Raw genomic sequence first — 16,108 nt, 5'->3', positions numbered from 1 at the left:
TTTGATGGCGGGTATATGTCTGTTATCCGTAAACCTATTGGAGCTGTAAAATGCCATTTCAAAATACGGAAGTACGTATTTATCAGCATGGAAAGGCCCATGAGGATGAGGTGAGTGTGCTTCAACATTTGATCAACTTTACAGAACCGCACGATCGTTTTTTTTTTGGTACAGAAATATTTATCTAGCTAGCTAGGTTGTTTTATATATTTTTAACATTCAAGTAAGTCGGGTGGTTTTATATCGCCTGAGATAGAACCTAGCTAACTTTATCCTAATTTCGACCGACTAACTAGCTACCACGATCGAAATGACTCAAAGTGATGATCATGCCGTGACAGCATGAGTTTAAAGACACTTTCTTTACGGACTTTGTCATTTATATTCACCATAGCTATGTAGTGTCAGCTTGCTGGGGTCTTGTTTTGGATGCTCCTCGCAACTGTCTTGTATGTTTATGTTGTGTTGTAGCTAGCTACATTGTATCTAGTTAGCTATTATTGCTTCTCATTTTCCTCTCTCTCTTTGTAGATATCTTTACAGGTGATGAACTGTAACCCTGTGTCTGTCAACTTTTGGATTTGTTAAGATTTGGATTACAATATTTCTACTGACCAACGCACATTGACTGTCCACCAACATGCTGAGTGAGGTAGAGGCAAAAGAGCTGCTGTCCTTCCTCACGGTGGACACCAGGCCAGACGTCAAGGGCCATGCTACTGAGTACATCCTGGGCCTCTCTGGCAACAGGGACGGCTGTCGCTACCTACAGACAAAACCTGACTTCCTTAAGGCCTTGGTGACCCTCACCACTGACCCCTCCATCGCTATCGTCAAAGACTGTTACCACTCTCTCATCAACCTCTCGGCTGACGAGACCATGCACCAACCGCTGGTCAAAGACTCTGACTTCCTCCCTATGTTGTTTAAAAACCTCCTTGACCCAGAATTTATGTTTGCGGACCGTATCTGTACGATCCTCACTAACCTGTCGCGGCACGTGAAGACGTGTAAAGAGGTGTTTAAGGCTATGCAGGAGCAGGAGATGGGTTTGGCACAGATAGTGGAGATCTTCTGCACTGAGGGCTACAACAAGCAGGCGTCGCTCCATTACCTGGGCCCCCTCCTCTCCAACCTCACACAGCTGCCCGAGACCAGACACTTTATCCTGGATAAGGAGAGGTCAGTGGCTGGGTGGTTAGCTCATGAGATCCAGGTCGAGGCTAGGCTATGTCTTTGACTTCTCTCATAATCCAGTAACACCAATGCGATACAGGCCTGAAGAGCTGTAAAACCGGTCCTGTATTCACAAAGCGTCTATTATGATTTAGAAGACAAACTGATGGTAGATCAGCAACACTCCTATTCTGAGATGCTTTATGCATATGAGCCCTGGTGCTTTCTTTTTCTGCCCCATAAGAAGTGCTTCCTTTCTTTTGCTAATTATCCAGCATGTTATCTATGGAAGACCATTCACTGTGTGTGTGTTTTTTAATGTCCCACAGGTGTGTAGTGCAGAGACTCCTTCCCTACACCCAATACGAGGCCTCAACAATCAGACGAGGGGGAGTCATTGGCACTCTGAGAAATTGTTGCTTTGATCATGGTAAGGGAGGAAGACACACACGCATCTTAATAGCTGTACGACAGTCAGTTTTAACCTTCATAGTTCATGCCCGTTTTATGTTGAATTGAGTAGAGGAGTAAGCAATTAAGATCTTCCCATTGTTTCCAAGAAAGTTTATAGAAAATATTTCCTGATTTTTGATCTTTTATGATTTTCCCCAGCTCATCATGAGTGGTTGCTGAGTGATGCGGTGGACATTCTGCCTTTCCTGTTGCTGCCTCTCGCTGGGCCTGAGGAACTGTCTGACGAGGAGAATGAAGGTAAATCATTGTTCCTGTCTGAGTGACCTTGCGGTTTAACCACCCGCCCTCAGCACATATACGATCCCCCCAGCCTAAGTGGGTACAGCTGCCAGTTGAGGACCTGTGAGGCGTCTGTTTTTCAAACTAGACACTCTAATGTATTTGTCCTCTTGCTCAGTTGTGCTCCGGGGCCTCCCACTCCTCTTTCTATTCTGGTTAGAGACAGTTTGCGCTGTTCTGTGAAGGGAGTAGTACACAGCGTTATACGAGATCTTCAGTTTCTTGGCAATTTCTCACATGGAATAGCCTTAATTTCTCAGAACAAGAATAGACTGATGAGTTTCAGAAGAAAGTTCTTTGTTTCTGGCCATTTTGAGCCTGTAATTGAACCCACAATTCCTGATGCTCCAGATACTCAACTAGGCTCAAGAAGGCCAGTTTTATTGCTTCTTTAATCAGCACAACAGTTTTCAGCTGTGCTAACATAATTGCGAAATGGTTTTCTAATGATCAATTAGCCTTTTTAAAATGCTAAACTTGGATTAGCAAACACAACGTATCATTGGAACACAGGACTGATGGTTGCTGATAATGGGCCTATGTACGCCTATGTAGATATTCCATTAAAAATCAGCTGTTTCCAGCTAGAATAGCCATTTACAAAATTAACAATGTCTACACTGTATTTCTGATCAATTTGATGTTATTTTATTGGACAAGAAAATTGCTTTTCTTTCAAAAACAAGGACATTTCTAAGTGACCCCAAACTTTTGAGATATATTGCTACTGTACTTCATCAAGATATCTGCATTGAAAATATAGCCTAGTACTGATGGTACTTTGTTCTTATTCAATGAAGGGTTACCCGTCGATCTCCAGTACTTACCAGAGGACAAGAAAAGAGAGGAGGATCCCGACATTCGCAAGATGCTCATTGAGACTATGATACTGGTTGGTGTCACCTGGAGTCAATACCATGCCATGCTTCCACCAACACTTAACCGTCTGTATCACTAAACCAGTAATGCTCTGTTTCTCTATATAATCCAAACTGTTTATAACAACAACAACAAAAAAACTGTTTGCTTGCTGGAAATACGCCTACTTTATGTGTGTCTCTTTTGCACCCAGCTGACAGCTACCAAAGTGGGTCGGCAGATTCTGAAGGCCAAGAACGTCTACGCCATCATGAGGGAGTTCCACAACTGGGAAAAGGAACCTCACGTGGCTGCTGCTTGTGAGAAGCTTATACAGGTAAACTATGAATATATAACTTACAGTAATTGAATGTTTTTTTGTTTGTACTAAGATTAAAAAAACAGACCTATGGTTTAGGTTTAACCTAGTAAATCAATACAGAGCAACCTCATGGTGAGCTACTGGTGGTGTTATTCACAACCAAGTCCAGAGCTGGGGTTCCCCAGCTGTCAACATGGCACCTTGGCAGTGATGTAGTGGTAAAAAAAATGTGTGGGTATCTCTGATCGGTGGTCGCAGTGAAAAAAAGTAACGCTTCCATACTTTCAATGCATTTTTCAGCAAAATTAATTAAATTAATTAATTAATTAATTGGTCATTTAGCAGACGCTCTTATCCAGAGCGACTTACAGGAGCAATTAGGGTTAAGTACCTTGCTCAAGGGCACATCGACAGATTTTTCACCTAGTCGGCTTGGGGATTAGAACCAGCGACCTTTCGGTTACTGGTACAACGCTCTTAACCACTAAGCTACCTGCCGCCCCAAAAGGTGGGTGAACTGTTGGGCAACAAAAATAAATGGAGTAAACTGTGTTTACTTGCGTTTACCCTCCACTGCACCTTGGTAACAGTTACATTCAGGAATTGCACGAGAACAGCTATTTTCTTTTCATGACTTCTTGTTGTGCTTGGTAAGTCACCCCAGTCTACGACGCCAATGAATCTCATGACATTTCAATATTCTGAGTGCTGAAATTTACAGCATCGGCGGGTTTAAGAAAACAGAGTCTACGTTCCAAATGGCACCCTATTCCCTACATAGTATGGGGTCCTATGTGCCCTGGTCAAAAGTAGTGCACTACACAGGGAATAGGATGCCATTAGGGACGCAGACAGGATGTTCTGATTGGCTGGAAAAACCTTCCACTGTTCCGTTCCTGCCTAGTGCCTGCTCTGCACTGCGGTGGCAGTCTTGTAGTGGGGAACGACCGAGTGGAAAAGATGTCACTCGGTCTCGCATAAAACCCCCTGATACACTCCATAACGGCTCGGAGATCCCTTTTGAACTGTGGTCCAGAGGCACGAGTTCAGTCTTTAGCTACCCAGCCAGTTTAATCACTGTCATAAAACATCAAAATCTAGTGAGTTGAAATCCGAGCGTGATATTTATCCAAGACTAATGGGCTTTTTATGCTGAATCTTGTGGATAACAAGGCTTTAACGTTTTATCATATTGCTTAAAGCCTCTTTTTTTGGGGGGGGGCCCACTAAGTTTTTCTTAAATTGTTTGGAGCTCGTCCCGATGCCATTCTGACATTTCTTGGGCTAATTCGTTGTCAATTACAGTCTGCGGTAATGTTGAGGATGTCATTGGAATATTTTGGTCTCTACTGTTTTTCACTTAAAGTAGCCAAAATGCTGGATAGAAAGTTCTTAATGCCAATGTAGCATTCAACTGAGAGTTGGGGTCAAGCCTTTTTTAATGTGTGCGTGTGTGTCACCAGCATTGATATGTGTGTGTGTGTGTGTGTGTGTGTGTGTGTGTGTGTATGCACCTCTCTCTGCCAGGTGCTGATCGGGGACGAGCCAGAGCCAGGCATGGAGAACCTGTTGGAGGTGGAGATTCCTGAGGACGTGGAGGTGAAGCTCAAAGACATGGATGCCAAGGAGCAGGAGCAGTTGGAGAAGGACCAGGAAGATCTGTTAAATCCAGATAAGCCCCAGCAGTGTGCTGGCATAGTGAGGATGATGTAGCAAGGAGGTCTTTTCTACATTTAAACTGATCAACTGTCTGATGAACAATAGAACCAAACCAACTGCTAACTGGAATTAACAGAAAATTCTTGCCATCACAACAACAAACTGCATGAAATCAGGACTCTGAAGGACTGTGTACAATCTGAAACCAGTTGTATTTTCACACCATGTAATTTCACACCACAAAGTCTTAACTCGATTAAAATAATGTAATTTTATTTGTAACGAAAGGAGTATGTCCTTGATTTGTTTTCTGTATGAATCCCAAAATGTTTCAGTCCCTAATGGACAGAGTCCATGGTTAGCAGCCTCCTAGGCTAGTACCCAGGAGTAGAAATCCTCAGAAGGTGCTTGGGGGTGCTGCTGCTGTCAGCTTGCCTGAGGGGCTATGCAGCTGCCTGTTGGCCGAGCCAGGCTTCCGGAAGTTGGGGAGGTTATGGAAGGGCTTTGGGGCAAAGGGCAGCCGGGGCCGGGTCACGAAGAGACGGTTGGTGCTCTGGCTTTGGGTGGGTCTCATCAGGAGCCGACAGGGGGACACCAAGGGGGGCTTGGGGCAGGGCGGCTCCTCTCTCTTCTCCTGTGGCGGTTCACGGCGATGGCAGCCTGCGCTGCTGGCCCCGGGGCGGTAGTGGGTGGCCACTACAGTCCGATGGGGCCTCTCAGGCAGGCTGGTGTGGCTGAAGGATGAATGGGTGGGGTTACCAGGGCCCGAGTGGCAGGAGGGGCCTGTTACACATCCAGTTGGCTCTGTATTTCAACATGCCAGGTAGAATGAGTTTATAACGTTTAACATTTTAGTTATTTAGAACAGGGTTTCCCAAACTCTGTCATGGGCCCCCGTTCACATTTTTTGCGCTAGCACTACATAGCTGATTCAAATAATCAAAGCATGATGATGATGATGAGTTGGTTATTTGACCAAAACGTGCACCTAGGGGGGGCCCCAGGACCGAGTTTGGGAAGCCCTCATTTCAAAGACTCTTATCCAGAGCGACTTACATGAGCAATTAGGGTTAAGTGCCTTGCTCAAGGGCACAACGACAGATTTTTCTCCTAGTCGGCTCGGGCATTCATACCAGCGACCTTTCGGTTACTGGCCCATGCTCTTAACCGCTAGGCTACCTGCTGAAGCTGGTTTATATAGACAAAGGACAGCAGTAGTAGTATTTCACATACAGTGGGGGAAAAAAGTATTTAGTCAGCCACCAATTGTGCAAGTTCTCCCACTTAAAAAGATGAGAGGCCTGTAATTTTCATCATAGGTACACGTCAACTATGACAGACAAATTGAGATTTTTTTTTTCTCCAGAAAATCACATTGTAGGATTTTTAATGAATTTATTTGCAAATTATGGTAGAAAATAAGTATTTGGTCACCTACAAACAAGCAAGATTTCTGACTCTCACAGACCTGTAACTTCTTCTTTAAGAGGCTCCTCTGTCCTCCACTCGTTACCTGTATTAATGGCACCTGTTTGAACTTGTTATCAGTATAAAAGACACCTGTCCACAACCTCAAACAGTCACACTCCAAACTCCACTATGCCCAAGACCAAAGAGCTGTCAAAGGACACCAGAAACAAAATTGTAGACCTGCACCAGGCTGGGAAGACTGAATCTGCAATAGGTAAGCAGCTTGGTTTGAAGAAATCAACTGTGGGAGCAATTATTAGGAAATGGAAGACATACAAGACCACTGATAATCTCCCCTCGATCTGGGGCTCCACGCAAGATCTCACCCCGTGGGGTCAAAATGATCACAAGAACGGTGAACAAAAATCCCAGAACCACACGGGGGGGACCTAGTGAATGACCTGCAGAGAGCTGGGACCAAAGTAACAAAGCCTACCGTCAGTAACACACTACGCCGCCAGGGACTCAAATCCTGCAGTGCCAGACGTGTCCCCCCTGCTTAAGCCAGTACATGTCCAGGCCCGTCTGAAGTTTGCTAGAGTGCATTTGGATGATCCAGAAGAGGATTGGGAGAATGTCATATGGTCAGATGAAACCAAAATAGAACTTTTTGGTAAAAACTCAACTCGTCGTGTTTGGAGGACAAAGAATGCTGAATTGCATCCAAAGAACACCATACCTACTGTGAAGCATGGGGGTGGAAACATCATGCTTTGGGGCTGTTTTTCTGCAAAGGGACCAGGACGACTGATCCGTGTAAAGGAAAGAATGAATGGGGCCATGTATCGTGAGATTTTGAGTGAAAACCTCCTTCCATCAGCAAGGGCATTGAAGATGAAACGTGGCTGGGTCTTTCAGCATGACAATGATCCCAAACACACCGCCCGGGCAACGAAGGAGTGGCTTCGTAAGAAGCATTTCAAGGTCCTGGAGTGGCCTAGCCAGTCTCCAGATCTCAACCCGATAGAAAATCTTTGGAAGGAGTTGAAAGTCCGTGTTGCCCAGCGACAGCCCCAAAACATCACTGCTCTAGAGGAGATCTGCATGGAGGAATGGGCCAAAATACCAGCAACAGTGTGTGAAAACCTTGTGAAGACTTACAGAAAACGTTTGACCTGTGTCATTGCCAACAAAGGGTATATAACAAAGTATTGAGAAACTTTTGTTATTGACCAAATACTTATTTTCCACCATAATTTGCAAATAAATTCATTAAAAATCCTACAATGTGATTTTCTGGATTTTTTTCCCCTCATTTTGTCTGTCATAGTTGACGTGTACCTATGATGAAAATTACAGGCCTCTCTCATCTTTTTAAGTGGGAGAACTTGCACAATTGGTGGCTGACTAAATACTTTTTTTCCCCACTGTACTTCTAGATATCCACCTTACATGATGTATAACAGTTCTTTACAAAAATGTAATGCCATCTAAAAATTATGCTGTTAACTTGCTTGAAAGAACCAGACTAAGACCAAGAGTCTATTCCAAATGGCACCCTATTCCCTATATAGTGCACTACTTTTGACCAGAGGCAATAGGGAAGTAATGCACTATATAGAAAATAGGGTGCCATTTATGGAGTGACAGAGGGAACATATCACCGTCTTTAAGCTTCTTGTCCAAGGCTTTGTTCTTATGGGCGATGTCGCTCTTGGTGGCACGGAGCTTGTAGAGCAGGCCAGTCATGGAGGGCATCAACCACTGGTGTTTGTTAACCTGTTCCAGGGGCAGGCGGGCGGTGGGCTGCCACTCTAACAGCTTCTTAGTCAGGTCCTGGCAGCCTGGAGGGGCACAGACAGCCAGGGAACATTAGGACTGGAGCTTTTTATGTGAAAATTATTTTTATTGACTTTAAATTAATTTACATGTCAACAAGTAAAGACCGGGCCCACATCCAACAAAAATAAAATTCCACTTTGCATCACCACCGTTCTATAATAATCATACAGATGCTCATTTCAGTAATTGATGAAGGCATCTTTTTTTTTTTAAGCTGGGCTGAAATGCGTTTGGGTACGCTTTCTTTCCAAGGCAAACATAGTGTTGAGATGGAGAGAGAAGTGTATATACACATTTTACAGACCATGGCCCGTATCCACAAAGCATCTCAAAGTGGGAGTGCTGTTCTAGGATCAGTTTTGCTTTCTAAATCTTTAATGAATAAGATGACATAGACACTGGGGACCTGATCCTAGATCAACACTCCTACTCTGAGATGCTTTATGACTATGGCCCCTGTTGATTTCTGGCAGAATACCTGAAGAAACTGGGTGGTGGAACGGCAGCTCTTTCCTGATGAGTTGGACCAGTTTGCGGGGGTGCTTCTCATGGTAGGGCAGCTTCCCTGTGATCATGGCATACAGAATCACCCCTCTGGACATGGAGAGAAAAGACATGGCCAACTAACTTCCAGTAAGCAGAAGCCAGAAAACACAGTTGTGTAAATGTGATGCCCCCTTGACAGTGTTATTTATTGATAACCCCCCCGTGGGTTCGTTTCCACTCACTAACTGTAAGTCGCTCTGGATAAGAGCGTCTGCTAAATGACTAAAATGTAAATGTAATAACAGGACTGTCAATATATACAGTAAGCAACTAGTATGCAGGTGCACTGGGACTAATGAGAAAAGTTGTTCTGTAGAAGTTGCGGAATGATACTCTCATAGCTATTTAATGAAGTGTGAGACGTGTTGATGTTGTGTCCTAGATTACCCCCTATTCCATATAGTGCACTATTTTATACCAGGGCCCATGGTCAAAAGTAGAGCACTAAATAGGGAATAGGGTGCCATTTTGGATGGAATCGCTGTCTGATGACTCACAGGCTCCACAGGTCAGCTTGTTCTCCATTGTATTTGCGAGACAGTAGGATCTCTGGGGCAGTGTAGGCCACGGATCCACAGAAGGTGTTCATCAGAACACTCCTGTCTGTGTAGTGGTTGGCAAAGCCAAAGTCTGCCAGGCACAGCACACAAACACCATAGAGTACACACAGAGTCAGCGATGCACATGGTTTAGGCTGGATAAAAAAACCTGTCTGCTGAGGTGGTTATCGGAGTACATAGTTATTTTACCAGTCAATTTCACAAATCCTTGCTTGTCCAATAGTATGTTTTCACATTTCAGGTCTCTGAAAAGGAAAAGGACATTGTCATGGTGACTGCAAGAAATATTGACATTACCTGTGACTAATGTGGGTGTGGCAGGCAGCAGCAGTGCTTGTTTACCTGTGTTTGGTTGCTGTGGTATTACCTGTAAACTACAATATGTGATTGTTGTAGCAGTCATGCACTATGTGGTTGTTGTGGTTTTACTCAACATTACCTGTGATTGTTGCAGATATAGAATCAGATGGTTGCAGCAACAGCAGTGAGGTGTTACCTGTGTTCTATGTGGTTGTTATGGCAGACAGTGGGGAGTTACCTGTGTTCTATGTGGTTGTTATGGCAGACAGTGGGGAGTTACCTGTGTTCTATGTGGTTGTTATGGCAGTGAGGTGTTACCTGTTTACTATGTGGTTGTTATGGCAGTGAGGTGTTACCTGTGTACTATGTGGTTGTTATGGCAGCTGAAGTGTTACCTGTGTTCTATGTGGTTGTTATGGCAGCTGAGGTGTTACCTGTGTACTATGTGGTTGTTATGGCAGACAGTGAGGTGTTACCTGTGTTCTATGTGGTTGTTATGGCAGACAGTGAGGTGTTACCTGTTTACTATGTGGTTGTTATGGCAGACAGTGAGGTGTTACTTGTTTACTATGTGGTTGTTATGGCAGACAGTGAGGTGTTACTTGTTTACTATGTGGTTGTTATGGCAGACAGTGGGGAGTTACCTGTGTTCTATGTGGTTGTTATGGCAGACAGTGGGGAGTTACCTGTGTTCTATGTGGTTGTTATGGCAGACAGTGGGGAGTTACCTGTGTTCTATGTGGTTGTTATGGCAGACAGTGGGGAGTTACCTGTGTTCTATGTGGTTGTTATGGCAGTGAGGTGTTACCTGTTTACTATGTGGTTGTTATGGCAGTGAGGTGTTACCTGTTTACTATGTGGTTGTTATGGCAGTGAAGTGTTACCTGTGTACTATGTGGTTGTTATGGCAGTGAGGTGTTACCTGTTTACTATGTGGTTGTTATGGCAGTGAGGTGTTACCTGTTTACTATGTGGTTGTTATGGCAGTGAGGTGTTACCTGTGTACTATGTGGTTGTTATGGCAGTGAGGTGTTACCTGTGTACTATGTGGTTGTTATGGCAGTGAGGTGTTACCTGTTTACTATGTGGTTGTTATGGCAGTGAGGTGTTACCTGTTTACTATGTGGTTGTTATGGCAGTGAGGTGTTACCTGTTTACTATGTGGTTGTTATGGCAGTGAGGTGTTACCTGTGTACTATGTGGTTGTTATGGCAGTGAGGTGTTACCTGTGTACTATGTGGTTGTTATGGCAGTGAGGTGTTACCTGTTTACTATGTGGTTGTTATGGCAGTGAGGTGTTACCTGTGTACTATGTGGTTGTTATGGCAGTGAGGTGTTACCTGTGTACTATGTGGTTGTTATGGCAGTGAGGTGTTACCTGTTTACTATGTGGTTGTTATGGCAGTGAAGTGTTACCTGTGTACTATGTGGTTGTTATGGCAGACAGTGAGGTGTTACCTGTGTTCTATGTGGTTGTTATGGCAGACAGTGAGGTGTTACCTGTTTACTATGTGGTTGTTATGGCAGTGAAGTGTTACCTGTGTACTATGTGGTTGTTATGGCAGACAGTGAGGTGTTACCTGTGTTCTATGTGGTTGTTATGGCAGACAGTGAGGTGTTACTTGTTTACTATGTGGTTGTTATGGCAGACAGTGAGGTGTTACTTGTTTACTATGTGGTTGTTATGGCAGACAGTGAGGTGTTACTTGTTTACTATGTGGTTGTTATGGCAGACAGTGAGGTGTTACTTGTTTACTATGTGGTTGTTATGGCAGACAGTGAGGTGTTACTTGTTTACTATGTGGTTGTTATGGCAGACAGTGAGGTGTTACTTGTTTACTATGTGGTTGTTATGGCAGTGAAGTGTTACCTGTGTACTATGTGGTTGTTATGGCAGACAGTGAGGTGTTACCTGTTTACTATGTGGTTGTTATGGCAGACAGTGAGGTGTTACTTGTTTACTATGTGGTTGTTATGGCAGTGAGGTGTTACCTGTTTACTATGTGGTTGTTATGGCAGTGAGGTGTTACCTGTTTACTATGTGGTTGTTATGGCAGTGAGGTGTTACCTGTTTACTATGTGGTTGTTATGGCAGTGAGGTGTTACCTGTTTACTATGTGGTTGTTATGGCAGTGAGGTGTTACCTGTTTACTATGTGGTTGTTATGGCAGTGAGGTGTTACCTGTTTACTATGTGGTTGTTATGGCAGTGAGGTGTTACCTGTTTACTATGTGGTTATGGCAGTGAGGTGTTACCTGTTTACTATGTGGTTGTTATGGCAGTGAGGTGTTACCTGTTTACTATGTGGTTGTTATGGCAGTGAGGTGTTACCTGTGTACTATGTGGTTATGGCAGTGAGGTGTTACCTGTTTACTATGTGGTTGTTATGGCAGTGAGGTGTTACCTGTGTACTATGTGGTTGTTATGGCAGTGAGGTGTTACCTGTTTACTATGTGGTTGTTATGGCAGTGAGGTGTTACCTGTGTACTATGTGGTTATGGCAGTGAGGTGTTACCTGTTTACTATGTGGTTATGGCAGTGAGGTGTTACCTGTTTACTATGTGGTGGTTATGGCAGTGAGGTGTTACCTGTTTACTATGTGGTTATGGCAGTGAGGTGTTACCTGTTTACTATGTGGTTGTTATGGCAGTGAGGTGTTACCTGTGTACTATGTGGTTGTTATGGCAGTGAGGTGGTACCTGTTTACTATGTGGTTGTTATGGCAGTGAGGTGTTACCTGTGTACTATGTGGTTGTTATGGCAGTGAGGTGTTACCTGTTTACTATGTGGTTGTTATGGCAGTGAGGTGTTACCTGTTTACTATGTGGTTGTTATGGCAGTGAGGTGTTACCTGTGTACTATGTGGTTGTTATGGCAGACAGTGGGGAGTTACCTGTGTACTATGTGGTTGTTATGGCAGACAGTGGGGAGTTACCTGTTTACTATGTGGTTGTTATGGCAGTGAGGTGTTACCTGTTTACTATGTGGTTGTTATGGCAGTGAGGTGTTACCTGTGTACTATGTGGTTGTTATGGCAGTGAGGTGTTACCTGTGTACTATGTGGTTGTTATGGCAGTGAGGTGTTACCTGTGTACTATGTGGTTGTTATGGCAGTGAGGTGTTACCTGTGTACTATGTGGTTGTTATGGCAGTGAGGTGTTACCTGTTTACTATGTGGTTGTTATGGCAGTGAGGTGTTACCTGTTTACTATGTGGTTGTTATGGCAGTGAGGTGTTACCTGTTTACTATGTGGTTGTTATGGCAGTGAGGTGTTACCTGTTTACTATGTGGTTGTTATGGCAGTGAGGTGTTACCTGTTTACTATGTGGTTGTTATGGCAGTGAGGTGTTACCTGTGTACTATGTGGTTGTTATGGCAGTGAGGTGTTACCTGTTTACTATGTGGTTGTTATGGCAGTGAGGTGTTACCTGTGTACTATGTGGTTGTTATGGCAGACAGTGAGGTGTTACCTGTGTACTATGTGGTTGTTATGGCAGACAGTGAGGTGTTACCTGTGTTCTTTGTGGTTGTTATGGCAGACAGTGAGGTGTTACCTGTGTACTATGTGGTTGTTGTGACAGTGCATGACGGCGTTGACTATCTGTTTGAAGAGCCTGCGAGCCTCCTCTTCACTGAGGCCCGGGCTGCCCTTGCTATGGGACACGGCGTTGATGTGTTCTAGAAGGTCTCCGCTCAGAGCCAGCTCCAGAATCAGATAGAACCGCTTCAGTGAACGGAACATGTCATACAGCTGGACCTGTTCAAAAGTAGAGTGTACACCACATAAATATAATCTATTTACCTAATGATTCTATTTCTATGGTACACGCATCCAGTGACTCTGGATGCAGGTGCATGCTTGACATCACATCACATCAAACCTTTCCTGCAAAACCATTTAGGTGTCTAAGGGCCAGTTTCCCAGACCCAGATTAGGCCTATTCCTGGACTAAAGGGCATGTTCAACAGAGGTGCTTTTTATTCTAGGACTAGTCTTAGTCTGTGTCTGGGAAACTAGCCCTATATGTTTAGCCTATATCAATCTGAACTCAAGTGTTTGGTGTTTGTACCCTAACAACCCTCACCACCCCTGGGTGTCTGTACGTGGCGTTCAGAGCATATATCTCTCTGTGTAGGAATTTCTTGGAGTATTCTGGGGGAGCCTCATTGATAGAGATGATTTTGATGGCCACCTGAACAATTTATGGTTGTAGGGGTGAACGTCCTCATCCACACAATTCACAAAAAATACAACAAGGTTATTAAAGTGTCACTTCAGTGCTAGTCTTAGCTAGATACTATTGTTTTAAAATATGTCCAGCAAATATAAGGTCTGGCTATAAAAAAACTAATAAGTAAGTATCTACATGTTATGCTCATTAAATGAAGTTGAGAAATTCTTTTAAAATGATTTACCATGGTAAAGATGTGGCAGAAAAACTGTACTTTACCATGTTGTGGATCTTGCTCCTCAGGTCATTGGCCAGCTTGTAGTTCTTGCTGATCTTATTTGGGGTAGCGTACCCCAGGTAGACCTTGGAGAAAGCACCTGTCCCAATCTTCTTGCCAGAGAGAAGGTAGCCATTCTCTCGACACTCTATGGTCCACTCATGAAGCGACTTCCCAGAGTCCTCTACTCTCGTGCCAGTTGCACTCATACTAAAGTATATAACTTCAATCCACTTCCTCTCCTAGTGGCTGAATCTCTTTTCCTGTGCATCTCAGATTATGCTCCCTATCAAATGATTTTATGCATGACAGATATTTGATATTAATCTTTGTAATATTTAGCTATAATCATGCCCACACTAAAGGTGTGAACTGGCTGAAATGATGACAATGCATTTGGAACCTTCTCCATGGCGACATGAATGATACAGTACAAACAAATTCTAAAATATAATTTTGAGGGGGGTTCTCTTTGCTTTAACATGAATGGAATGGAACCCTTTGCTGATAATCCATTGTTCCACTGTTACATGCTGGAGTGTAATATTTTGTAGCTCATAATTCCTTGCTCTAGCTGCGGTACTGTAGTTATTTAGTCAGGCTATAACAGTGCATTCAGTGCTTCACAACTCCACATATTTTCCTTCCACGAATCATCTCATTCTCTAAGCCAAAGTTGAGCTAAATAGAGGGATGATTTAACATTGTATTAATCAAACTTAGACAAGTCTGGCCAAAGGGGCGAGGGATGACTTGTGAGACCAGCTCATTAGGAATGCATGACAATAGGAAAACATGGGCCATGTCCCAAATGGCACCCTATTCCCTTTTTAGTGCACTACTTTTATCCAGGGGCCATAGGGTTTTAGTCAAACAAAGTGCACTATATAGGGAATAAGGTGCCATTTGGGACATCACCCATGGCCCTGGCCCAGATTAATACAGGGCTGAAAACAATTAAGGAGTCTATTAAATTGACTTAGTTATTCCTGCTGGCGAGACCAGCTTGAGGAAGAGACACTTCATATGTGTAAGTGATATATCAATAGCTCATGGTTCACCATCCAGGCCAATTTAGTTTCAGCACCGCATACTTGGGCCAAGAAGAGATGGTTGTTCTGGCTTAAGTGATGCTGGGGCCATAATGCATTAGCCTTTTCTTTTGTATAACTGCTTAGATGAATACTGATGTGCATACGGCCTGGCAAGTAAAATGGAAAAGAAACTGAGGTGAGGATTCCACTCAACAAACTCTCTCGCTCTCAGATTGTATTTATTTAACCTGCCTTTGCAAAGGCACTATACTATTTTTGAACTTCTATGATATCTACAATACACATTTCATTCTCTTTTTTGACTGCTCGCAATAACATTCACTGACTTACAAGGAGACTGTGTTTGTAGCCATAGGTTGTGATATGTCACCCTCTTGTGGACATCTATGAAGGGATTTTATCTTACTGGTATGTATTTGCCTGCCCCCAGCTGCAAGCTTGAAGGAAAAAAAACATTCCACTTAAGATGTTAGTTTGAATAATTTCAGCACATTCTCCAGGTTCATGGAATCTATCTCAAAGGTCTATATTGCTGTCCTTCATCTCTGAAGTACTCTAAATATGGCCCCTATCATGGTAAAAACATTTGATATTTCCACTAGGGCTTTGCCTGACTACCAGAGGACTCTGCACACCTCAATCCTACTAGGGTCTCATCCGGAAGAACGTAGGAGGTAGGGTTCGTCCCAAATGGCACCCTATTCCCTATACAATGCATTCGGAAAGTATTCAGACCCCTCAACTCTTTCCACATTTTGTTTTGTTACAGCCTTATTCTAAAATGTATTTAAAAAAGAAAAAGTCCCTCATCAATCTACACACAATACCCCATAATGACAAAGTAAAAACAGGTTGTTATACATTTTTGCAAATTTACTGAAACATCACATTTACAAAAGTATTCAGACCCTTTACTTAGTACTTTGTTGAAGGACCTTTGGCAGCGGTTACAGCATCGAGTCTTCTTGGGTATGATGCTACAAGCTTGGCACACCTGTTTTGGGGAGTTTCTCCCATTCCTCTCTGCAGATCCTCTCAAGCTCTGTCAGGTTGGATGGGGAGCGTTGCTGCACAGCTATTTGCAGGTCTCCCCAGAGATGTTCGATCGGGTTCAAGTCCGGGCTCTGGCTGGGCCACTCAAGGACATTCAGAGACTTTCCCGAAGTCACTCCTGCGT

General features: G+C 43.6%; 2 protein-coding genes across 3 annotated transcripts; one reads left to right on the top strand and one right to left on the bottom strand.

Moving 5' to 3' along the window:
- The first annotated feature begins 52 nt into the window (after positions 1-52).
- hgh1 (HGH1 homolog (S. cerevisiae)) lies at positions 53-5,043 on the top strand. 2 transcript variants are annotated; one of them, XM_041883537.1, is made up of 7 exons: positions 53-110; positions 532-1,182; positions 1,506-1,606; positions 1,789-1,887; positions 2,730-2,821; positions 3,002-3,124; positions 4,637-5,043. In XM_041883537.1, the coding sequence occupies exons 2-7, from the start codon at positions 641-643 to the stop codon at positions 4,820-4,822; spliced, it is 1,143 nt and encodes a 380-aa protein (XP_041739471.1). In that variant the 5' UTR covers positions 53-110; positions 532-640; the 3' UTR covers positions 4,823-5,043. The 2 variants fall into 2 exon arrangements, with proteins under 2 accessions (XP_041739471.1, XP_041739472.1); XM_041883538.2 differs by lacking the exon at positions 53-110 and adding an exon at positions 144-168.
- Positions 5,044-5,087: 44 nt separating this feature from the next.
- Positions 5,088-14,238, bottom strand: LOC121571826 (testis-specific serine/threonine-protein kinase 5-like). The gene is made up of 7 exons (XM_041883536.2): positions 13,879-14,238; positions 12,982-13,184; positions 9,316-9,371; positions 9,064-9,196; positions 8,499-8,614; positions 7,843-8,022; positions 5,088-5,572 (listed from the first exon to the last, which is right to left on the bottom strand). Exons 1-7 carry the CDS (start codon positions 14,083-14,085, stop codon positions 5,166-5,168), a joined length of 1,302 nt encoding a protein of 433 aa, XP_041739470.1. The 5' UTR covers positions 14,086-14,238; the 3' UTR covers positions 5,088-5,165.
- Between the last annotated feature and the right edge of the window lie 1,870 nt (positions 14,239-16,108).

The sequence above is a fragment of the Coregonus clupeaformis genome, chromosome 8, assembly GCF_020615455.1.
Source record: "Coregonus clupeaformis isolate EN_2021a chromosome 8, ASM2061545v1, whole genome shotgun sequence".
In the NCBI taxonomy this organism is placed as follows: domain Eukaryota; kingdom Metazoa; phylum Chordata; class Actinopteri; order Salmoniformes; family Salmonidae; genus Coregonus; species Coregonus clupeaformis.
The sequence above is the reverse complement of the archived record's forward strand: the minus strand, read 5'-3'. Positions and strand labels throughout refer to the sequence as shown.

Excerpts from the sequence above, each read along its gene's own strand:
- hgh1 (XM_041883537.1), top strand. The coding sequence starts at position 641 with ATGCTGAGTGAGGTAGAGGCAAAAGAGCTGCTGTCCTTCCTCACGGTG. Across the intron at positions 1,607-1,788 it reads AAATTGTTGCTTTGATCATG|CTCATCATGAGTGGTTGCTG; the intron begins GTAAGGGAGGAA and ends GATTTTCCCCAG. Across the intron at positions 3,125-4,636 it reads CTTGTGAGAAGCTTATACAG|GTGCTGATCGGGGACGAGCC; the intron begins GTAAACTATGAA and ends TCTCTCTGCCAG.
- LOC121571826 (XM_041883536.2), bottom strand. The coding sequence starts at position 14,085 with ATGAGTGCAACTGGCACGAGAGTAGAGGACTCTGGGAAGTCGCTTCAT. Across the intron at positions 13,185-13,878 it reads GGAGCAAGATCCACAACATG|GTCCAGCTGTATGACATGTT; the intron begins GTAAAGTACAGT and ends ACTTTTGAACAG. Across the intron at positions 8,615-9,063 it reads CAAGCTGACCTGTGGAGCCT|AGGGGTGATTCTGTATGCCA; the intron begins GTGAGTCATCAG and ends CTCCATGTCCAG.